The sequence below is a fragment of the Phyllopteryx taeniolatus genome, chromosome 11 (assembly GCF_024500385.1).
Source record: "Phyllopteryx taeniolatus isolate TA_2022b chromosome 11, UOR_Ptae_1.2, whole genome shotgun sequence".
Lineage (NCBI taxonomy): Eukaryota > Metazoa > Chordata > Actinopteri > Syngnathiformes > Syngnathidae > Phyllopteryx > Phyllopteryx taeniolatus.
This window is the reverse complement of record NC_084512.1, coordinates 16,054,790-16,073,514: the sequence shown is the minus strand read 5'-3', so window position 1 is coordinate 16,073,514 and position 18,725 is coordinate 16,054,790. Positions and strand designations below refer to the sequence as shown.

General features: G+C 41.5%; 1 protein-coding gene across 5 annotated transcripts in view; it reads left to right on the top strand.

The window, feature by feature from the left end:
* wdfy4 (WDFY family member 4) overlaps nt 1-18,725 on the top strand; it is a 54,330-nt gene that overhangs the window by 18,337 nt on the left and 17,268 nt on the right. For all 5 annotated transcript variants that reach the window (XM_061789239.1, XM_061789234.1, XM_061789235.1 and 2 more), the window contains 28 exons: nt 293-521; nt 620-696; nt 784-1,002; nt 1,180-1,358; nt 1,445-1,676; nt 2,638-2,783; nt 2,855-2,966; nt 3,054-3,244; nt 4,530-4,682; nt 4,760-4,833; nt 5,151-5,312; nt 6,141-6,235; nt 6,313-6,409; nt 6,516-6,718; nt 7,696-7,862; nt 8,256-8,375; nt 8,460-8,621; nt 8,698-8,856; nt 9,139-9,265; nt 9,370-9,521; nt 10,002-10,240; nt 10,349-10,428; nt 10,529-10,720; nt 12,617-12,726; nt 14,870-14,947; nt 16,275-16,466; nt 17,231-17,306; nt 17,403-17,599. In XM_061789239.1, the coding sequence (XP_061645223.1) occupies nt 293-521; nt 620-696; nt 784-1,002; nt 1,180-1,358; nt 1,445-1,676; nt 2,638-2,783; nt 2,855-2,966; nt 3,054-3,244; nt 4,530-4,682; nt 4,760-4,833; nt 5,151-5,312; nt 6,141-6,235; nt 6,313-6,409; nt 6,516-6,718; nt 7,696-7,862; nt 8,256-8,375; nt 8,460-8,621; nt 8,698-8,856; nt 9,139-9,265; nt 9,370-9,521; nt 10,002-10,240; nt 10,349-10,428; nt 10,529-10,720; nt 12,617-12,726; nt 14,870-14,947; nt 16,275-16,466; nt 17,231-17,306; nt 17,403-17,599 (4,220 nt within the window). The remainder of the gene's footprint in view (nt 1-292; nt 522-619; nt 697-783; nt 1,003-1,179; nt 1,359-1,444; nt 1,677-2,637; nt 2,784-2,854; nt 2,967-3,053; nt 3,245-4,529; nt 4,683-4,759; nt 4,834-5,150; nt 5,313-6,140; nt 6,236-6,312; nt 6,410-6,515; nt 6,719-7,695; nt 7,863-8,255; nt 8,376-8,459; nt 8,622-8,697; nt 8,857-9,138; nt 9,266-9,369; nt 9,522-10,001; nt 10,241-10,348; nt 10,429-10,528; nt 10,721-12,616; nt 12,727-14,869; nt 14,948-16,274; nt 16,467-17,230; nt 17,307-17,402; nt 17,600-18,725) is intronic.

Sequence of the window (18,725 nt, the reverse complement as noted above, 5' to 3'; positions counted from 1 at the left end):
CACTTGACATAAATTATAATACACACAACAGTAATATTATTAATTATTTTTTTTAAATTCATTTGTACAAATAAAATGGACATCCCCCAACTGCAGTTGAGTAAATGAACATCCCGCAGGCGATACCGTTCCCGATACAGTAACTTCCCTATTAGGTAGAACAATCACACTCTAATGTGCTATATTGGAATGCATTAAAGGTGGTGTGTGGGATACATTGTGGCAATCTCCATTTTGATTTGCTGTTTCAAACACAGTAACACTAGATTTTCTTTCCTGTTGTTTCCTCCAGATCTCAGCACAAAGGCAGACACAATAACAGGGTCATCAGCTAAGACACTAAAGCGTAACTTCAGCGTGTTACAGTCTACGACTTGCAGCAAATCTTCTGCTGGTTCCACCATTCCTGCTCACCAGATCATCAGTGTGGTGTCCATGACGTCGCCCCGCACCTTTCGGCCACATCGGATCTCCGCTACACCGGCCTTTGTAGAGTTTGACATGAGTGAGAGTGGCTACGGGTGAGTCAGACGTTACCTGCGCTAGATCCCATTAATTGTATGAGAATATGTCTGATTAATAAATTGATTAAATGCTGCTACATTGTTGTGCTTTGCAGTTGCCTTTTCCTGCCTTCACTGGCCACAGTGAAGGGCGTAACAGCCGATTCTATCACAACTGGTGGAATAGGAGGAGGTAAGAGTCCAAATGTTCAACAGACACATGTATTAATAAATTAAAGCAAGATGTCTTCTTATCATCGCTTTCTGTTTGTTTCGTTAGACTGCCGTGGTTTCCCTCCCACAGCCGGTCTTTCCTTTTCCTGCTGGTTTCAGATCAACAGGTTTAGTTCAGCGTGTGATTCCCACCCAATCCGACTACTGACGATTGTTCGGCACATGTCGCGGACAGAGCAACAATACATCTGTTTCTCTGTCTCCTTCTCAGCCTATGATGGCTGTTTGGTCCTCTCCACTGAGGAGGAAGCCTTTACTTACTTAGGTAAGAAATATACAGGTTTGGATTATTTGTAATGTACTGTACATACCTGTCACAATAGCTCTTCAAAACTGTCCATTTAAACATTGTTACGCTATTAACCCTGTATCATCGGTCCATCACCGGTTTTCTCTATGTAACGTCGACTGTTTGAATGTCTTTCATCACATTGGAAAACAGATATGATGGAGCCAGAGGTGAGCACCCCGACCACTTTGCCCACCTCGCTGAGGTTTCGTTGCTCCAGCTTGCTGGTCCCGGGTCAGTGGCACCATCTTGTTGTGGTCATGGCCAAAGATGTAAAAAAGAGCTGCATGGCTTCCGCCTACTTTAATTGCAAATTACTAGGGACTGAAAAGGTGTGACGACTAGAGAGAGTGCGATATACATAGAGAGAGCTGACATATAATAAAATGAATTAAACATACTGTATGTTTCCAATCAGATGAAATATATTCAGCCGTTTCCTGGCAAGTGTGTCTACATGGACCCCACGGCTGTTATTGACGTGTACGCATTGATCGGAACGCCGTCTCTTTGGAAGGACCACGCTGCTCTGGTGTGGCGTATTGGACCGTCATACCTTTTTGAGAAGGCTTTGAGCCCTGAGCTTGTAGGTGTCATATACTCTCAAGGAACTGCTTATCTGGGCAACTATCTGGCTTTGCGTAACAAAGGCAAGTGTATGACATTGTGTCCATTTATTTTAGCATTTCTTTCTTGATTAACTAACTTTCCATGAAAAAAATGAGACTTATTTTCGGTTACCTCACAGGTGTCAAACTGGTGGCCCAGGGGCCGGATCCGGCCCGCAACATAATTTTATGTGGCCCGCGAAAGCAAATCATGTGTTGACTTCATGCTTCTTGTGAAAATACCAAAATTGGTGTCTCGTATAATGTTGAGATATTGCAAGCATTTTATGTTACCAATCACCTTTTTGAAATAAATGTAATAATAGATTTTAAAGCTAGTTATCCATCAATTTGTTGTGTATATGTCATTATATGAGACAATATTTTATATGGGTTCACAGTCATAACCGCCCTCCGATGGAAGCCATAACTACAATGTGGCCCGCGACAAAAATGAGTTTGACATTCCTGGGTTACATCATGACTGTCGGTTACAGTAGAATAAAGAATAAAGCTTCATTAGTCCCACAATGTGGAAAATCTGGATATTTTTAGTAAAAACTAAATTGGGATCTTTACAGGCTAACCCTGCATCATGCTCATTAAGTCAAAACAAGTTTAACATCACTTGTTTTCTTTTAGTTAATTTATGAAGACAATAGCAGAGTAGTGAGACAAGGGGGTACAATTACTTGAGGCAACAGTTTACAGTAACATATACAAGTGTATACAATTCTCACTACAATTACTTTGGTGTGGAGAGTAACAATTGATAAAACAAATGCTTATAGGCTGGTCCAAAATGAGCACAACAAAGTGAACAATCTGGGTATATTGGAGAGGTTTATATTGGGAATATCGGTATGTCCCATATCCTAATTGTTTTATTTGATTCGTTACATAACTTTTTATCCTTGTTATACTCAATAGCTCAAGACTGATTACTTTAATCCAATTTATTTATCTTTCAGAACTGGTTTTATTTCCCCTCATTTGTTCCCAGATCCAGAAGCAGATTCTTTCCCTCTTCGGTTGGTTCCTGAGGAGAGGATTACGTTTGGCATCAACGTAGCAGTTTCCACATTAACAACTGTTGTGCACATCAGAGAGAAGTACAATGAGGTGGACTGCAGACTGATTGCTAAAGAGGTGCGGCCAGTCCTGTCTTTAATACCCATTTGCTTTTAGGTACATTATAAAAGTCATCCATCTAATTCCAGCTAGGGATAACCTCTCGAGACCAGTCCACTCCAGTGTTCCTGGCTCATAACATCAGTCAGCACCTGAGTGGCACTGCACGCACTATAGGAGCAGCACTGATTGGACATTTTGGTGAGTAATGTACATTATTTATTTTTAATGTAAAGTTTCCTGAATTCCTGCAAGTGCATTTTAAAGCACATTACCTCTTTATTGTAGGTGTCCGCACATTCATCCCCAGAAGTGCCTCTGATGGTTTTCTGTATGTGGGTGGGCCTGCAGTTGTTCTCAGTCTAATTGCAATGGCAGCAGACGACAGCTCCCTGTATGCAGCGGTTAAGGTGCTTCTCTCTGTTCTGGAAACGAATTCTGCCATGCAGCAGGAAATGAACCGCATCTGCGGTTACAAGGTCTGTTCCAAATAACTAAGTACCGTATTTTCACGACCATAGGGTGCACCGTATTGAAAGGCGCAGTCGTCTATTTCTGTATTTAACACATACATAAGACGCACCGTATTATTGGGCGCAGGCATGGTCAAACATACGCTAACTTAAAACATACGGTAGCATGCATGCACGCTAAAACAATGTTTTGAAAAAGGCAGCGGGAGCAAAACTGAGTTCGGTTGTACTTTATTGAAGTATTTAACAATGTTCTCACGTTCTTTTTTTGATCAATCCTCATCCACAAATCCATCAAAGTCCTCATCATCCGAAATGAACAGCTGGGCAAGTTCTCAATCAAACATGCCAGGTTCGAGTCAGTCTCGTTGCCGTGCGAAAGCTCGAACAACAGTGCAAGCAGACACGTTAGCCCCAGCATCCACAATCCATTCACAAATTGTGGCGTAACTCTTAGTAAGTCTTAGTAAAGCTGTGTTCACCATCTGTCATCAATGGCTCCCACGCCGCTCACTTCACTTTGAACGCCCTGTTTTCACGGATGTCCAGCGGTTCGTCAAGCCTCCCAGAATGATGGCAAGCCCCGAGTTATTGCACTCAGTCGAATGGTGACTGTAGAGACGCTTCTCCCGGCTGTTCTTTGCTCACTAATCCATTGCTCGAGTTGGTCTTCCAACTCCGGCCACCTCGCCTTGTTTGCGCGTTTTGTTTTTCTTTTTTTTTCCGCGGATACTCAGCTTCGTCTTCTTGACTTGGCAAAGCTCGTTTTCCTGCTTCCTCCACTTGCGAACCATGGATTCGTTGATCTTGAATTCTCTCACGACTGGTCGATTCCCATGTTCCTCCGCGTAACTGATAGCTTGCAGTTTAAACTGTGCTTCGTAAGCGTGTCTCTTCGTAGGTGACATTTTTGGGGGTCCTTAGCCAAACCGATGTTGTTTTGCAGAATGCACACCCCGGAAATGCTCCCAGTCAGTCAAGCGGTAAAAAAAACAACAACAAAAAAAAACTACTTCACAGACCCTTCCCCTGTCCTCAGCCACGTCCGTTTTCCTCTGTGTAAGAAGCGTGTCGGCAGGAAATGCTAAAAAAAAAAAAAAAGTCAAGCGGAGCGCTCATCACACAACAACTCGGTGTTGGAACTCAGTGCACACATACGGCGCACCGCATTATAGGGCGCCCTGTTCATTTTGGAGAAATTTTAAGACTTTTAAGTGCGCCTTATTGTCGTGAAACTACGGTAGCTCAAATTTACATTACATTTCTTACATATAATTTTACTCTCTACCAGCTGCTTGCTTTCTTGCTGAAAATGAAGCGTAATCTGGTCCGCCACAGAACCTTTCAGTTGATTCTGTACCTCTCGAGTTCCATGGAGCTTAGCTGTGGCTCGGACTGTCTGCAGAACGAAGCTGCTTTCCAGGATCTGCTATTGGACCTGGAGGTACACATTTAAAGATAACCCTACTGGTCTATGGAATATCATACTAATCCATGACTTACACTGTCTCATCTTGTCAGGTGTGGAAAAACACGTCTGAAAATCTGGATCTCTCAGTCCTGAGCCACTTTGCAGAGATCTTGAAGTCCCCAAGGTAGTTTCCATGGTCACTCACCATGTTACCAGGCAACACAGCATTAATCAAATCTTATGATTTACTCACATGACGACAAGTTATGCAACTACTGGACACTGAAATTAAGAGACTCTTATTCGGCATTGACAGCAAATCTTGTCGTCTACACTGTCAACATTTTGCAGAAGCCTGTCATTAATATCATGCTTGTGGATCATGGGAAAGTCCACCAGAGATAGGTTTACAGTCTGTGTGACAGAAGAGCCTGGACTGAATTGAATAAGATTCACTGTAAATAAAACAGAATGTGACAGACGTTATCTCTGTATCCTCAGCAATGAGAGCAGGATTGCAGCGGTCATGTGCAGAATGGGCGTGTTACCATATCTGCTGTTTGAGCTGTGTGACCCTTCTGTGACTTATCAAAAAGTCAAGGTTGTTTCTTGTGTCATCACATGCCTCCTGAACGCTCACATCACTCCTCTGGATATAAGCAGGTACTACCTGAACACATGCTTGCTGGATGTTTTCACAATTTATCATTAGAAATGGCCATCGTTAGTTCAGTTTTGTGTAGAATGACATGATAAATCATAAGTGGGGATATACTGATGATTTGTCACCCATCCGATGACAGCTTAGAAATTGTGGAGCTTTATTCTGAGTTTTAGGTCATTGTTTAACTTTCTGCCCGAAAAATGAAATGTTTTGATTCACCCTCCCCGTCCTATAAACTAGCTCTTTTTAGGAAAATAGCATTGTGTATATATACAGTATACGTATACTCACTGGCCGCAATATTATGTTATGGTGTGATATTTAGCTTCATTACGGTGACATCAGATCAGCGTGATGCAGTCAAATTGTACCACACTGCAATCTACATATTGTACATGTTTCCTCTTTCTGACTTTGCTAATCAAAAATAACCAGGATGAAGTTTTGGATACAAAACTCTGGTAGTGTAGATATTGTAGATTGTGTCTGTGCACCTTACGTTGTGGTCTGTTGGAATCATTTGGAACAAGGGTCTCCAACAGGGAGCTAGGTTCAGCCTCTTGGTGTTTTACAATTCAGACAATCCCACCTCAAATTACCACAATATACATTACATTATGTGTTTGGTTGACAATCTGTTATACTACTGTACAAGTACTGTAAATGTTAGAAGCTGTATAAATGAAACACAAGTTGCTCTCAGCTGCTTTTATTTTGTCTCTCTTAGTGTAAAAGGTTGGAGACCTCTGATTCTGTAAGATAAAAAGCTATCTTTCCTTGAATCGTTGATGGCCAGTCTGTGTGAAAACTGTTGCATATTTTGTCAGACTTGGGCTCTTCCTGATCTACACACTCCCTCCTCTTCGTAATGCGGTTGAAAGCCATGGCATGTCTGACTGTGATCTTTCCCAAGATACAGAAGGTAACACATGACAACCTCTCCATGAAAGACACCTTCTGACTTGTAATGACCCAGATGCCTAATCTATGTTATCTTAGTTAAAGGTTCTGCTCCTGTCAGCCTCATGTGGATCCGCAACCAGCTGTTACTTGTTCTTTGTGACATCCTCAGCTCAGACAGCCCTCTGATCAAAGAGTAAGTTCCATGTGTTACTGCTTTGCAAAACCAAAACAGGATGTAATCAAATTTGCCATAATGTCATGGAAGAAACTGTAACTTGTGCTGTCTTGTTCGCCATAAGTCAGCAGAATACAGTCTATGATGTCCTGGGCAGCGATTGGTTCCTGCTCTTCCTGAAGCCGCACCTTCACTCTTCCACTGTGAAACTGGGTCTCATCCTGCTCACACGCTTCCTTTCCTGTCCGACGCAGCAGAGCAACTTCAGGGAGGCGGTGCTCCCCGGAAGCCTCATAGACTGCATGAAGGAGCCCTTTGTCATTATGGGTACATATTAGTTCAGTAATTACTAGAAATCAGATGAATACAATTGCGGCTTTTTTCATTTGATTTTTGTTTTGATAAGAATGCGTGTGGAGCATAGGGTCGCAATGGAGCAGAAAACGGCTCGTCAAATTTTAGTTGGGGAATTTGGTCAAATCTCCATACAAATTTAATGTTTTTGTTTTGTTTTGTTTTTTTACATCACAGATATCAACATTGAATAGGCTACACATATTTTCTGTATATTGATTTTAATTTCCGTTGAATGTTTTCAAAATGCTGGCACAGTGAATGACTGGTTAGCACATCTCCATCACCATTCTGAGGACTGAGGTTCAAATCCCGGCCCCGCCTGTGTGGAGTTTGCCTGTTATCCCCTGGGTGGGTTTTCTCCGGGCACACCGGTTTCCACCCACATCCTAAAAACATGCGTGGTAGGTTGATTGAAGACTCTAAATTGCCCGTAGGTGTGAGTGTGTATGGTCATTTGTTTCTATGTGCCCTGCGATTTACTGGTGACCGGTTCAGGGCGTACCCCGCCTCCTGCCCGAAGATAGCTGGGATAGGCTCCAGCAGCCCGCGACCCTAGTGAGGAGAAGTAGTAAAAATAATGGATGGATGGATGGGTGTCTTCAAAATGAAAATGTAAATGTTTTGAAACATTACCAGTGCCCCACAGATCCAGTAGACAGCATTGTTTTTAATTCCGTGGTCTGTTTTACAGTATACTTTTTATTTTTATTTATTTATTTTTTTTATTTTTTTAAAGTTATTTATCTGAATTATTTTCCTTCGATTGTGTCTGTTTGACTTCGTGATGTAGTCATTTTTCTCTGTCTAGAGGCCCAGGTACATCACCCTTTGGTTGGCCATTTTAATAGTTAAGGGGCAGTTATGTGCCCTAAAAACTCTGGCAACACGTGGCCAGGAAAATGTGTGACCCAAAATTAGCATATCCCTTATTTTCCTTTTCCCCCCAGACAACCTTCGTGCTCACTCTTGGTCATATGAATGTTCCAGTGCTGCATGCCCTGGTTTTGATGTTCTCCAAGGTCTTCTGGTCAGACATTTTCAGCTGCCGCAAGTCTATGAAGCTTTGGCTGCTCTGCTGCTGGGAAGGAGGGTCAGCCACTCTGCAGACAGAGAGGTGAGTATTTTTGCTTGGATTGACATAAATGGGGCAGCACAGTAGATAGTGGTCAGCGCATCTGCCTCACAGTCAGTAGGTGTTGGGTTTGAATCTTGGCTCAAGCACTCCTGTGTGCAATAACCAGTGTTTTCACCGGCGACTGCGGCTTCTTCCCACCTCCCAAAATATGCCGTGTTAGGTTAATTGAATACTCTAAAAAAACTCTAAAAATATGAATGGTTGTTTGTCTATATGCGCCACGCCATTGACTGGGGACATGTCCAAGTTTCAGATGATCACTCAGCTCCAGCTCATCCTCGACCCCAATGAGGAAGTGCTATAGAAAATGGATCAATGGATTGATGATATATTTGTTGATCACATCCAAATCCTGCCACATGTAATCTACAGGTGAACTTGGATGACTCCCTCCAGTCATTGATTGACAGCCAAGCACACACTCCCGCCCCACAGCTCTGTGTGGAGGCCGCAACATTAATACTCGAACTGGTCAAAATCATCATCACGCAAGTAAAAACATTAAATATTCAACTATTTGTTACTTCTGAATTACATTTTAAGTTGAATCAATGACAGCCTATGTTTCGAACAAAGCACCGACCATGCACTGATGCATCATGGGCGTTGGAGCTCCTAGCCAATGTGATGCAGTTCTTCTGCCTACTGCATAACCTTCGACCCCGAGACCCACTGTGGGCATCCACAGTGTTCCTCCATGCACTTGTTGCCGTTATGTTCCCCTGGCAAAGTGCAGAGGTCTGTGACTTAAATTTGCTTTATTTTTTATGTCATTTGTACCTGGTCTTTTTGGCTGATTGTGGCCTTTTTTCAGGGTGAACGTGAGCCGTGTAGAATAACCGAATGTGAGGATGAACTCAGGATTCATTCACCCAGGAAGCCAGTATGTGACTTTATCCGTATTCTGCTGATGGACAGTCTTCTCAATGTGTCTGGCAACAGCAACACACATCCTTTAGTATTACTGGTGGAGGTAAATAAACACAAATGATACAATAGCAAGCTATTGCTCTGAAAATCAGAGCCATACATTATGTGTACACTTTTTGTTGCATGTTAAACCTGCAAAACTATTATTTCTCCAGAAGGTGCCACTATTTGCTTAGGTACTGATTAAATAGGGCAGAGCAATGGCACTTATGATGGAATTACTGTACTTAGAAGAAAGAATAAACCCAGAATGGCTGTGTTGAGCATTTTCCAGTCTCATGTTGCAGGAAGTTCTAAAATATAATAATACTCATAAATATTATAGTTCTGTCCAGATGGTGCAACGATGGAGCAGAGGCAGAGTTTCCAGACTGAGCTGCTGGAGTTCATCATGGACATCATCTACATACTCAGCAATGATAAAGAAAACAACACTCACCTCATATCACAAGGTAACATGAACATATACATTATCTTTATTCCTAAATGTACCTGTTTATTCATTTATTTTTGTGTCCAAATGTAATATGGTATTACAATACGGAATATAATTTAGGCTCCAAAGACGAGAGACCTGCAGACCAGATGTGCACGTTAATGGGTAATGTGCTGCTCTTCAGTAAGGTTCTGGTGCAGGCACTTTACAGCGGAACATTCCTGGGGGCCTCAGAGACTTTGCTCAACTTCCTTGCAGATCAGATTGTTGTGGTGAGATGAGCGCACACAAACATACTGTATGCTCATGCTCCTTATCTAAACACTCAGCTGTGGACAAACCATGTCACGCTGTGTTCGGCATGCTAAGACCAGCACAGCGAAGCATTAAAAGAAACATATACTGCATTTGCAGGATTTCTGTAAGCGTCAATCTGAACATCTGTTTACATGAAATAATTCCACAAATGCATTAATGTTACATTTTATTTGCTAAAGGGAAATGTTCTCCCAAATGTGTAGGAAGCCTATGCAACCTTGAAAGTGAAGTTGAAAAGAAATGTAAAATGTGTAATTGTACCTTAATAGTTTCTGGTATTTTCTATTGAGAACACTGGAAGCATACATTGCAAAGTAACTTAATTTACATCATATTTAGTTTATTAAATCTACTATCTATTGTGATACATAACAGGAAAGAATGAAGTACCTCTGATATTTCATTCTGACCAGTACTATTTCTTTATAATTTAGGCCTTGGAAAGAGGCCAAACTCACAAGGAGAAGGCAGTGTCAGCTCTCTACTCCTGCACAAATAAGGTCCTGCTCTACTTCCTGTCCCAACCCCGACATTCCAAAGCTGAGTTGAAGGGCATCATCAACACATTACAAACAATCAATGATCGCTGGGACGTTCTCTTGGCAACTTACAATTCAAACGTGAACTTTATCACATGTTTTCTTCATTGTCTACTATTGATTGGATCTGGCAGGTAAGACTAAACTCTGGTGCAGGGACACAAATTTGCACACGTGTAACCATTGATATTTAAACTGATGCAATCTTTTTTGTTTTGTTTTTATTTTGTTTTTTAATGAAGTTACCCCGAAGGTTTTACATGTGGAACTCAAAAAGTGCACAACAGGAAGGTCATAGAATCTGGGGCAGAATTTCCTATTGGTATGAAATTCAACACTTAAGCACATAATTTTTCTCTGTGTATTCGAACTTTTTCTTTTTTAATGCTTTTGAGATAAATCTGCATTTATTTGTGTTTCAGATGACAGAGAGCTGGTGTCCTTGGCAAAAGCCTGCTGGTCCAAGGTGATGAATGAGCGACGGCACACCCTGGAAGAAGCGTACAAGATTGAGATCTCAGCCAGCCACACTGCTGAGAGGGCAACTGTGAACATGACTGACATCAGCCCATTGTGGGAGGAGACGGCACACAAAGCCTGGCTGCTGCACTCTGGTTAGCTCTTTTACGATGCATCATTAAAATATAATTACAAAACAAAAAATATATAATGTGAATAAAATTTTATAATAGATATAATACTATGAAATATAATAAATACTGTACAATGTTTTGACGCGTATATGATGTGATACAATACAGTACAATTAGTTAGTAAAATGCAATATTATGCGTTACGCTATGATTAAAATTAGATATGCTCCAATAAGACGGTGGCCGACTGGTTAGAGCGTCTGCCTCACAGTTCTGAGGACTGGGGTTCAATCCCCGGCCCCGCCTGTGTGGAGTTTACATGTTCTCCCCGTGCCTGTGTGGGTTTCCTCCCACATCCCAAAAACATGCATGGTAGGTTGATTGAAGACTCTAAATTGCCCGTAGGTGTGAATGTGAGTGCGAATGGTTGTTTGTTTATGTGTGCCCTGTGATTGGCTGGCAACCAGTTCAGGGTGAACCCCGCCTCCTGCTCGATGATAGCTGGGATGGGCTCCAGCAATCCCGCGTCCCTTGTGATGATAAGCGACTCAGAAAATGGATGCATGGATGGATGCTCCAATAAAACATGTATATGATATGACACCATAAAATAAGACATAATCCCATCAATGTGATATAATATCTTACAAATTAGATAATTAGATATGATAACATATAATAGGAGATATTGTATGCCATATGTTTCATACACACTTATGAAATAACAAATTTGATCACATTATGTTGGGTAAATCATCTCATTGTCATTGCGCCTCCGAGCTTGTCTCCACGAACACTTTGATTTGGACATGCACTACAATACTGACCAGATTGAACTATACTACAGTAGTTTAAAACAAAAAATTATGTCATTACGTCAAAACAGCTCACTGATAAGTGGCACTATTTTCTATTTTTTTTTAAATAGCAACACAAAACAAAATAAGCACATCTGACCGGCGAGCTATTTTTATGACAGGCCGGGGAACTATTCATGTGGTCCTTGGAGGCTGCCTGGTGCCTGCGGTCAACATTTTGGTGATCCCTGCTGTATACCGTGGTGCTTTTAGACCAATTTTACTGGGCAGCGGGGCTGGGGCCAGGGATTTTGTCAGAGGGGCACAGTTTCAAACGCCTGCATCCGCACACAGTCTTGCACAAACACACACACACACACACGGTATTGTCCAAATTGCTTAACTGCATTTATTTATTCATAATATTTGTTAATGGTTTATTGTATTCAGCAAATTATTTCATTGTATTCGAAAGCCTGGCCAGCGACTATGACTGCAAATTAGCTGAAACTAGACATCTTGTATGCATCACTTACATCACATACATATTATGGATACGATGTTACAATACTATATGAACGTGCTTAAAAAAAGATACAATACAGTGGTTGCACTATAATACAGTACAATAAATAATGTCATGTTAATAAACGATGCAATACAAGGCAAATCATTATGAAGTAATAGAATAAAATAGTAGTAAATATATAATAAAATATAATAATAAAAAATAATATGAAAACATATGATATGATAATGTGGTCCCACATCAGTCTCATCTTAAAACTGTATAGTTTAACACAAGCTAATAAAATAATAAGTAGTCTCCTATATGTGTAGTGTGAGTAGAGAAATGCAAGAAAATAAATTTACATCACTCGCTGAATATTGCACATTTCTTTTCAGATAGCACATTTTGTTAGAATGGGGTTAAACAGATATTAAGTTTACATATAGGAAAGATTGTATTTTCCATTTTGAAAAGTGTTGAATTTTAGCATGGCAAAAGAAAGCCTGTTGCTAAATCAGCTGCTCAATACTGTCAGACTGACCCATAAACGCGTGCACTTTCACGTTGTGTACTTGACATTTCACATTTGTGTGTATAACACCCTCACAGAGAATCACAAGCAAGCGACAGCCCACAGCCCTCACAAGACGCTTGACATGATCAGCAGTGCAGTTCGCTCAGCTATGGGGAGACAAGACAAGGAGACAGTGACAGTGGAGGTACACACTCGCATCCTCTCATTAATAAGACGCTACATGAATCAACCGACACTCATTCCAAAGTCACTCGCTGCTGTATTTGTACCGTGAGCCATCCAGCCCTGTGGGAGTGTTTTTATCATTTCTTAAAATGGATTTGGATGATCGCAGCTGATCGCCCCTGAGTGGGCATAATAATTGATATCGGCTCGGCTCATCCACAAGAACATTCGACGCAACACACTGTTTGCCGATGAAGGTTAAAGACACGTTTATTGTTGTTTTTCCCCCGAAACACGTGGTCCACATCATTAGTTCCCCCACAACGCTTAAGACGTTGAGCCATCTGGAGCAGGGAGCGAGGACATATTACTCAGGCACACAGGCATGAAATTACCGCGTCTGTGTCTGCCCCAACCCTGCAAAGTGTGTGTGTGTGTGTGTGTGCGCGTGTATGCGTGTGTGTGTGTGTGTGTGTGTGTGTGTGTGTGGACATCTCCTGCCCGCTGAAATTGGGTTGGCAATTATAGTAGTGGCAATCTGATGAAAACATTATTCATTTGATGTTATTCTTTATCATATCAGTATCTGACAGGCTATCAGACAGTGTGATGAATTGTTTTTCCATGTTAGAAGAAGCAGGAGGTACGTTTCCCCGCACTTTTTTGTCCCACGTCACTCTGAGCCGCTCTGAGATTTTCTTCAAAACTAATAGACAGATCGTCGGAATGTTCAGCCAGTTTACACCCAGCCTCACAAAGAAAAGAGTGAGACAATAATTAATTTCTGGATCATCAACTTGTGGCCTTTATTTGGCAAGGGAGAGATGTGTTCGGGGATCCACGGTAATGCAGCACTACAGTGTGATGTACATCGTTTTCCCGTCTCAGATATTAACATTACTGTACAGTACATTGAACAAAAAACAGTCCTAAAACCTTCTGTAGGTATTGAGTGGGAATATAGTGACTGATAGGCAGTCTCAATGAAAGCCTTCCAAAGAATTATTTCATCAGTGAATGCCGTTTCCATAATCATATCTGTGTCCTCATATTACGAAGATAATTAACAGCGCTAATGATCACGTTAAGTTCATTACACATTCCCTACCAGCCCAGAATGAAGTTGACATTATGTTGCCTTATCATCAAAGATGGCGTATTGTTGGGAAGTCATTAAAATGGAAATGAGTGTGATGTTCGAATGTTAATTGCAGCGGGAAGGGATGAGTTATGTATTTAATGCAGCATTTAAAAGCCAATGAGTCTCCTATCTGCTAAATAGTGTAATTAATGCTATATATTACTTATGTTTGTCCAATTGAAGGAATGAAATTGCAAGATGACTTGCTGTTTATCTGTCATGCCACGGCTCTAGTTTGCAAACTTCATTATTACTCTCCTCTCTGTAATATTTTCATAATCCGCCTCGCATTACTTCTCGCTGTCTTCCACTACACAACATTTCGAAAGACACACTACGCCATTTTCATTCTTCAGCAGGCTTGTCAAATCAAAACTTGATTGTCATGGGTTTATTTCGAAATGAGTTTAATTTTTGCTGTTTTGTCTTATTTCTTTTGTCCTTTTTTTCTACGTATAGTTTTGCTGTTCATTTACGAAGTTATACCCCAAAACACAGAAATAGCATCTGTAAATAAGAGTGCATAAAGAGAGGCTGTGTTTTCATTCCTTCAGTTAAATGGCTGTCGTGGGTCAGCAGTGAGGATGGACACATGTTGTTTCACTCGTCTCTCAGCGAACACTGCTGTGATGATAAGCTTAATGAAGCAGTTAACAGTGCGAATATGATCCCTGTGTGTCTGCTCAACATGAGCATCCTGCAGTGTCAACATAGCTCCGCTTGTTATTTTTTCTTTTCTCTTTTAATCGACACACACACATTTACCTTGCCCCCTACTGGGCTGTGGCTCTGTGATATTAATGTTTATGTTAATTAGATCACGCCAACAAAGGATTACATTCTCAGACAGGGGTTATTGTAAGTCTGTAGCCACTAGCTTATTTGGCCCCCGTGAATGCAATTTAGAGCCAATGTAATTGTATGAATGCATTGTAATTGCATGAGGAAATAACAATATGAATATACAATCTCTGTGCGTGGAAGGAGGAATTATTGCACTATTTTGCTTGTCCTTTTGCAGGAGTTTCTGTCTTACATGGAGTCGCACCGACAAAGGGGCAACAGCATGTTTGAGAATTTGTGGACAAACCACTTACAGGTTTGAAGAAAATAGTGTTGTACAGTATGTGTCTTGAAATACCGTAATTTCTCGTGTATAATGCGCACCCCGAAAGTTGAACTCAAAATTCTGGAAAACCCTTCTACCTATGTATAATGCATTTTTACAATGCATGATTTTGCTTCTACCCACATGATCAAAACATGAAGTAACATATCTGTATTTTTTTTCAAATAATTATTCTGAAGTTAAGAACTTTATTTGAACACACAATACTTTTATTTTTATTATTTTTATTTACTTGCTCTTATTTTGAAATTCACAGCCCTACTTTTATTTAGTAAATGAGAAAACACACAGTTGTGCTCATATGTTTGATTACCCAGGCAGAATCTGGAAGATGGGTACAATTCTTTAAAGAAAACATGAAGGCAAAACATATTTAGTTTTATTTTAATGGGATGCAAATTAAACTGTCAAGCATTTCAGAAAAACATTATAATTAAACAAAACATAACCATAAAGAAATTAATTATGGTTGTTGTTCAGTCATCAGTCATTAAAAAAAATATATATATATATTTCACAAATTCTGCCCAGGTATGTAAACTTATGAGCACAACTGTACATATATGCAGTCATATGTACCCCTGTCATATTGGAATGAAAGTGTAGTCTCCACCTTTTTCATAACCTCTAGGTGGCATACTAGAATGAAAGTGTACAACTTTTTCATAACCTCTAGGGGCCGGTGGCATCGTGGGATGAAAGTGAACAGCTTTTTCATAACCTCTAGATGGCGGCATACATTTATAATATCCATCCATCCATCCATTTTCTGAGCTGCTTCTCCGCACTAGGGTCACGGGCGTGCTGGAGCCTATCCCAGCTATCATCGGGCAGGAGGCGGGGTACACCCTGAACTGGTTGCCAGCCAATCGCAGGGCACATACAAACAAACAACCATTCACACTCACATTCACACCTACGGGCAACTTAGAGTCTTCAATCAACCTACCATGAATGTTTTTGGGATGTGGGAGGAAACCGGAGTGCCTGGAGAAAACCCACCCAGGCACGGAGAGAACATGCAAACTCCACACAGGCGGGGCCGGGGACTGAACCCCGGACCTCAGAACTGTGAGGCAGACGCTCTAACCAGTCGTACACCGTGCCGCCATTCATAATATGTGAAAGTTCCCCCCCCCCCCCATTTTCTCCTATACCTATGTATAATGCGCACTATTGACTTTTGACCATTTTGGGGGAGGAAATGTGCATTATACACGAGAAATTACGGTTCATTAACAAAGCAATTTATTTGTATTTGTCATCCCTGTCTTTTCGGCTTGTTGTTGCGGCCCAGTTACGAGCCAGTGAGTGCGATCGGGTCAACTCCCAATGGCTGCTTATGGAGGCAGAGCTGCTGAGGGAGAGAGCCGTGTTTGGCCCGAGTCCGGGCGTGCTGCTCAGCTGTGACTGGGTGCAAGACGCTGCCGAAGGACCCAACCGCACCAGACTCCGCGTCCGCAGAAAGGAACTGAGACGAGTCAGACGGGTACAGTAATAACTGGAAAAGGCGATCTCGAAATATGTCCCACCGGGATATTTTGGATTTATAGCTGTTTGTCTGCAGTGTCTGCCACAGGATTTAATTTAATTTTTTTCATGAGCAGAAAACAGGTCATAGTTTTATGCAGAACGTATGCATACATAAGTTTTGTTTTTAAGATATTTTTTTTGCATCTTCACTTTTGTCAAAGGAGTGATGAAAGTGAATTTAGAAACTTCCCCATAAGTAGAGATACAACACTCAGTCACTTCAGTTGTCATCTGCTTTAATACGGTACTGTATTAGAATGTATCAGATCATTAAGAAATTGAGTGGGGTGCATTGTGGTTGTCTCTCTGTCCTTGGATTTTTTTCTCAGTGTATCAGTTGCACAAGTCAAACATTAGCATTATCCAGCATTGCCCACCCTTTTACACAGACACCAGCCAATATTGCTGCAACTGTGTGGCGCTTTCACACAGCAACATGCCGTCCCACAATCAGACAATTAGATGAACGTCATCACTAGCGTCTGGTGTGTTGTACAAAAAGAACAATTGCTTTCAAAGCAACAGGGAAGGAGAAGTGTGTCCTAGCAAAATGGCATTCCACAGAGATGCTGTCCCGCCTCTGTTTCAGCTCAGTTTCTACCTCTGAAGGCAGAACATTGCCCCATTCAGTGTCAACGGCATCTACATTGAAGAGCAACCTGGAAAAATGTGAAAAAATGCCATGATGATAATATATGTAATGTGATGATATTTATAAAGGTGCTTGGAGCCCTCTCTCTGGGCTTGAGGAATGTCACGTCTGCAGAAAACAACAAGAGCACAGAAGCTGACACAGGTAAAAGAAACAAACAAAACAGACACTGCATTCTGTCACATTGTAATATTTTTTGTTTTGACTCACTGTAAAAGTCTTGTTTTCCCGTTGTACCAGAGCCAAAGATTCTGTGTGAAGTTGGCGCCGAGGCTCAAGAGGAAGATGAGGATGGAGCACAGACTTGTGATCAGCTGACCTTCTTTCCTGTTTTGAATGAAACACCTGCCTCTGAAGACCATGAGGAACCCTGCTTCCACACACCAACCTGCAATGATATTCGCATCATCCTGCAGGAGCTGCATCCTGGAGAGGAGGTACTATGGCTTGGGAGCCTGTAGTAGTATGCTGGCCAAATTCACTATCATAATAACTATCAGATGCGCACTAAGAGACTCCAGTAGCTCAATGCTGCTATCAGGATTTCATCTTTGCTCATTACTGTAAGGCCGAGCTCAGCTCTTCTCATTCTTCCACTGAGTTAGACGGTGCATGTTGACAGGGATTCTCTTCACGCTGGCAACCAGCCGCGCCTTTTAATGTTTCTGACAGATGTATTAATAAAAACAGTAGGAGGTGATGCAAGCTGTCTTACATCTGCTTAGTAAGTGTGATCTGCGTAGTTGTCTCGCTGTGGTTCAAGTGTGTGAGTCCTGCTGAGCGCCCTGTCAAATGAACACAGTCATTAGCTTTGAGAAATCCACACACACACACACGGATGCAGACTAACACACATCGCGGACAGTAACACACAAAAGCAGACCCACACATAATTAGCTTTCCAGCGCCAATAGTGTGATTATGACAGTAATGTGTGTGGGGAGAAATCAATGGTCTGACATTAGGCTCTGTCAATAAAGTTCCTCTTTTCTCTTCCCCCAATCAGCGACTAAATCTCTCTCTGACTCATAATGCATATCTGTCCCCTGCACAATACACAGATAAGGAAAATTATTTATTGTTATGTATTTAGTCGTTGATGATGATAATTCTAATTTTTATGAAATCTACTCATTTGTTAGGGCCAATCGAGCGGATTGCAGCGTGTGTTCGCTAATGGAAATGGCCATTTAATCTAACCATGGGTAAAAATATGCGCCAAGTCTCACTTTGACTCTTAAAGGCTTTCACATGACACTATTCATCATATCACGTACGTTTGTGTGCATTCAGACAAGAGGTACTGATCGTTTAGCAGGTTTCCTATTGTGTATGTGACAGTGATTAATTCTCCTAATAATGGTGAGGTAAGACTTCCTCCTCCTTCACAAGTGTGACTCTTATGTCTGGGGGTAGGGAGTCTGATTTGATTAGTATAAATTGTGGGGCCCTGCGGCTGTGTTGGGGCCCCATATGGTTTTTGGGCTCTGTGTCCCAGAGGGGCCAACACAGGGGGCAACCAGGTGTGCACACTCACTGTGAAATGAGGGGAGAGACAATAGA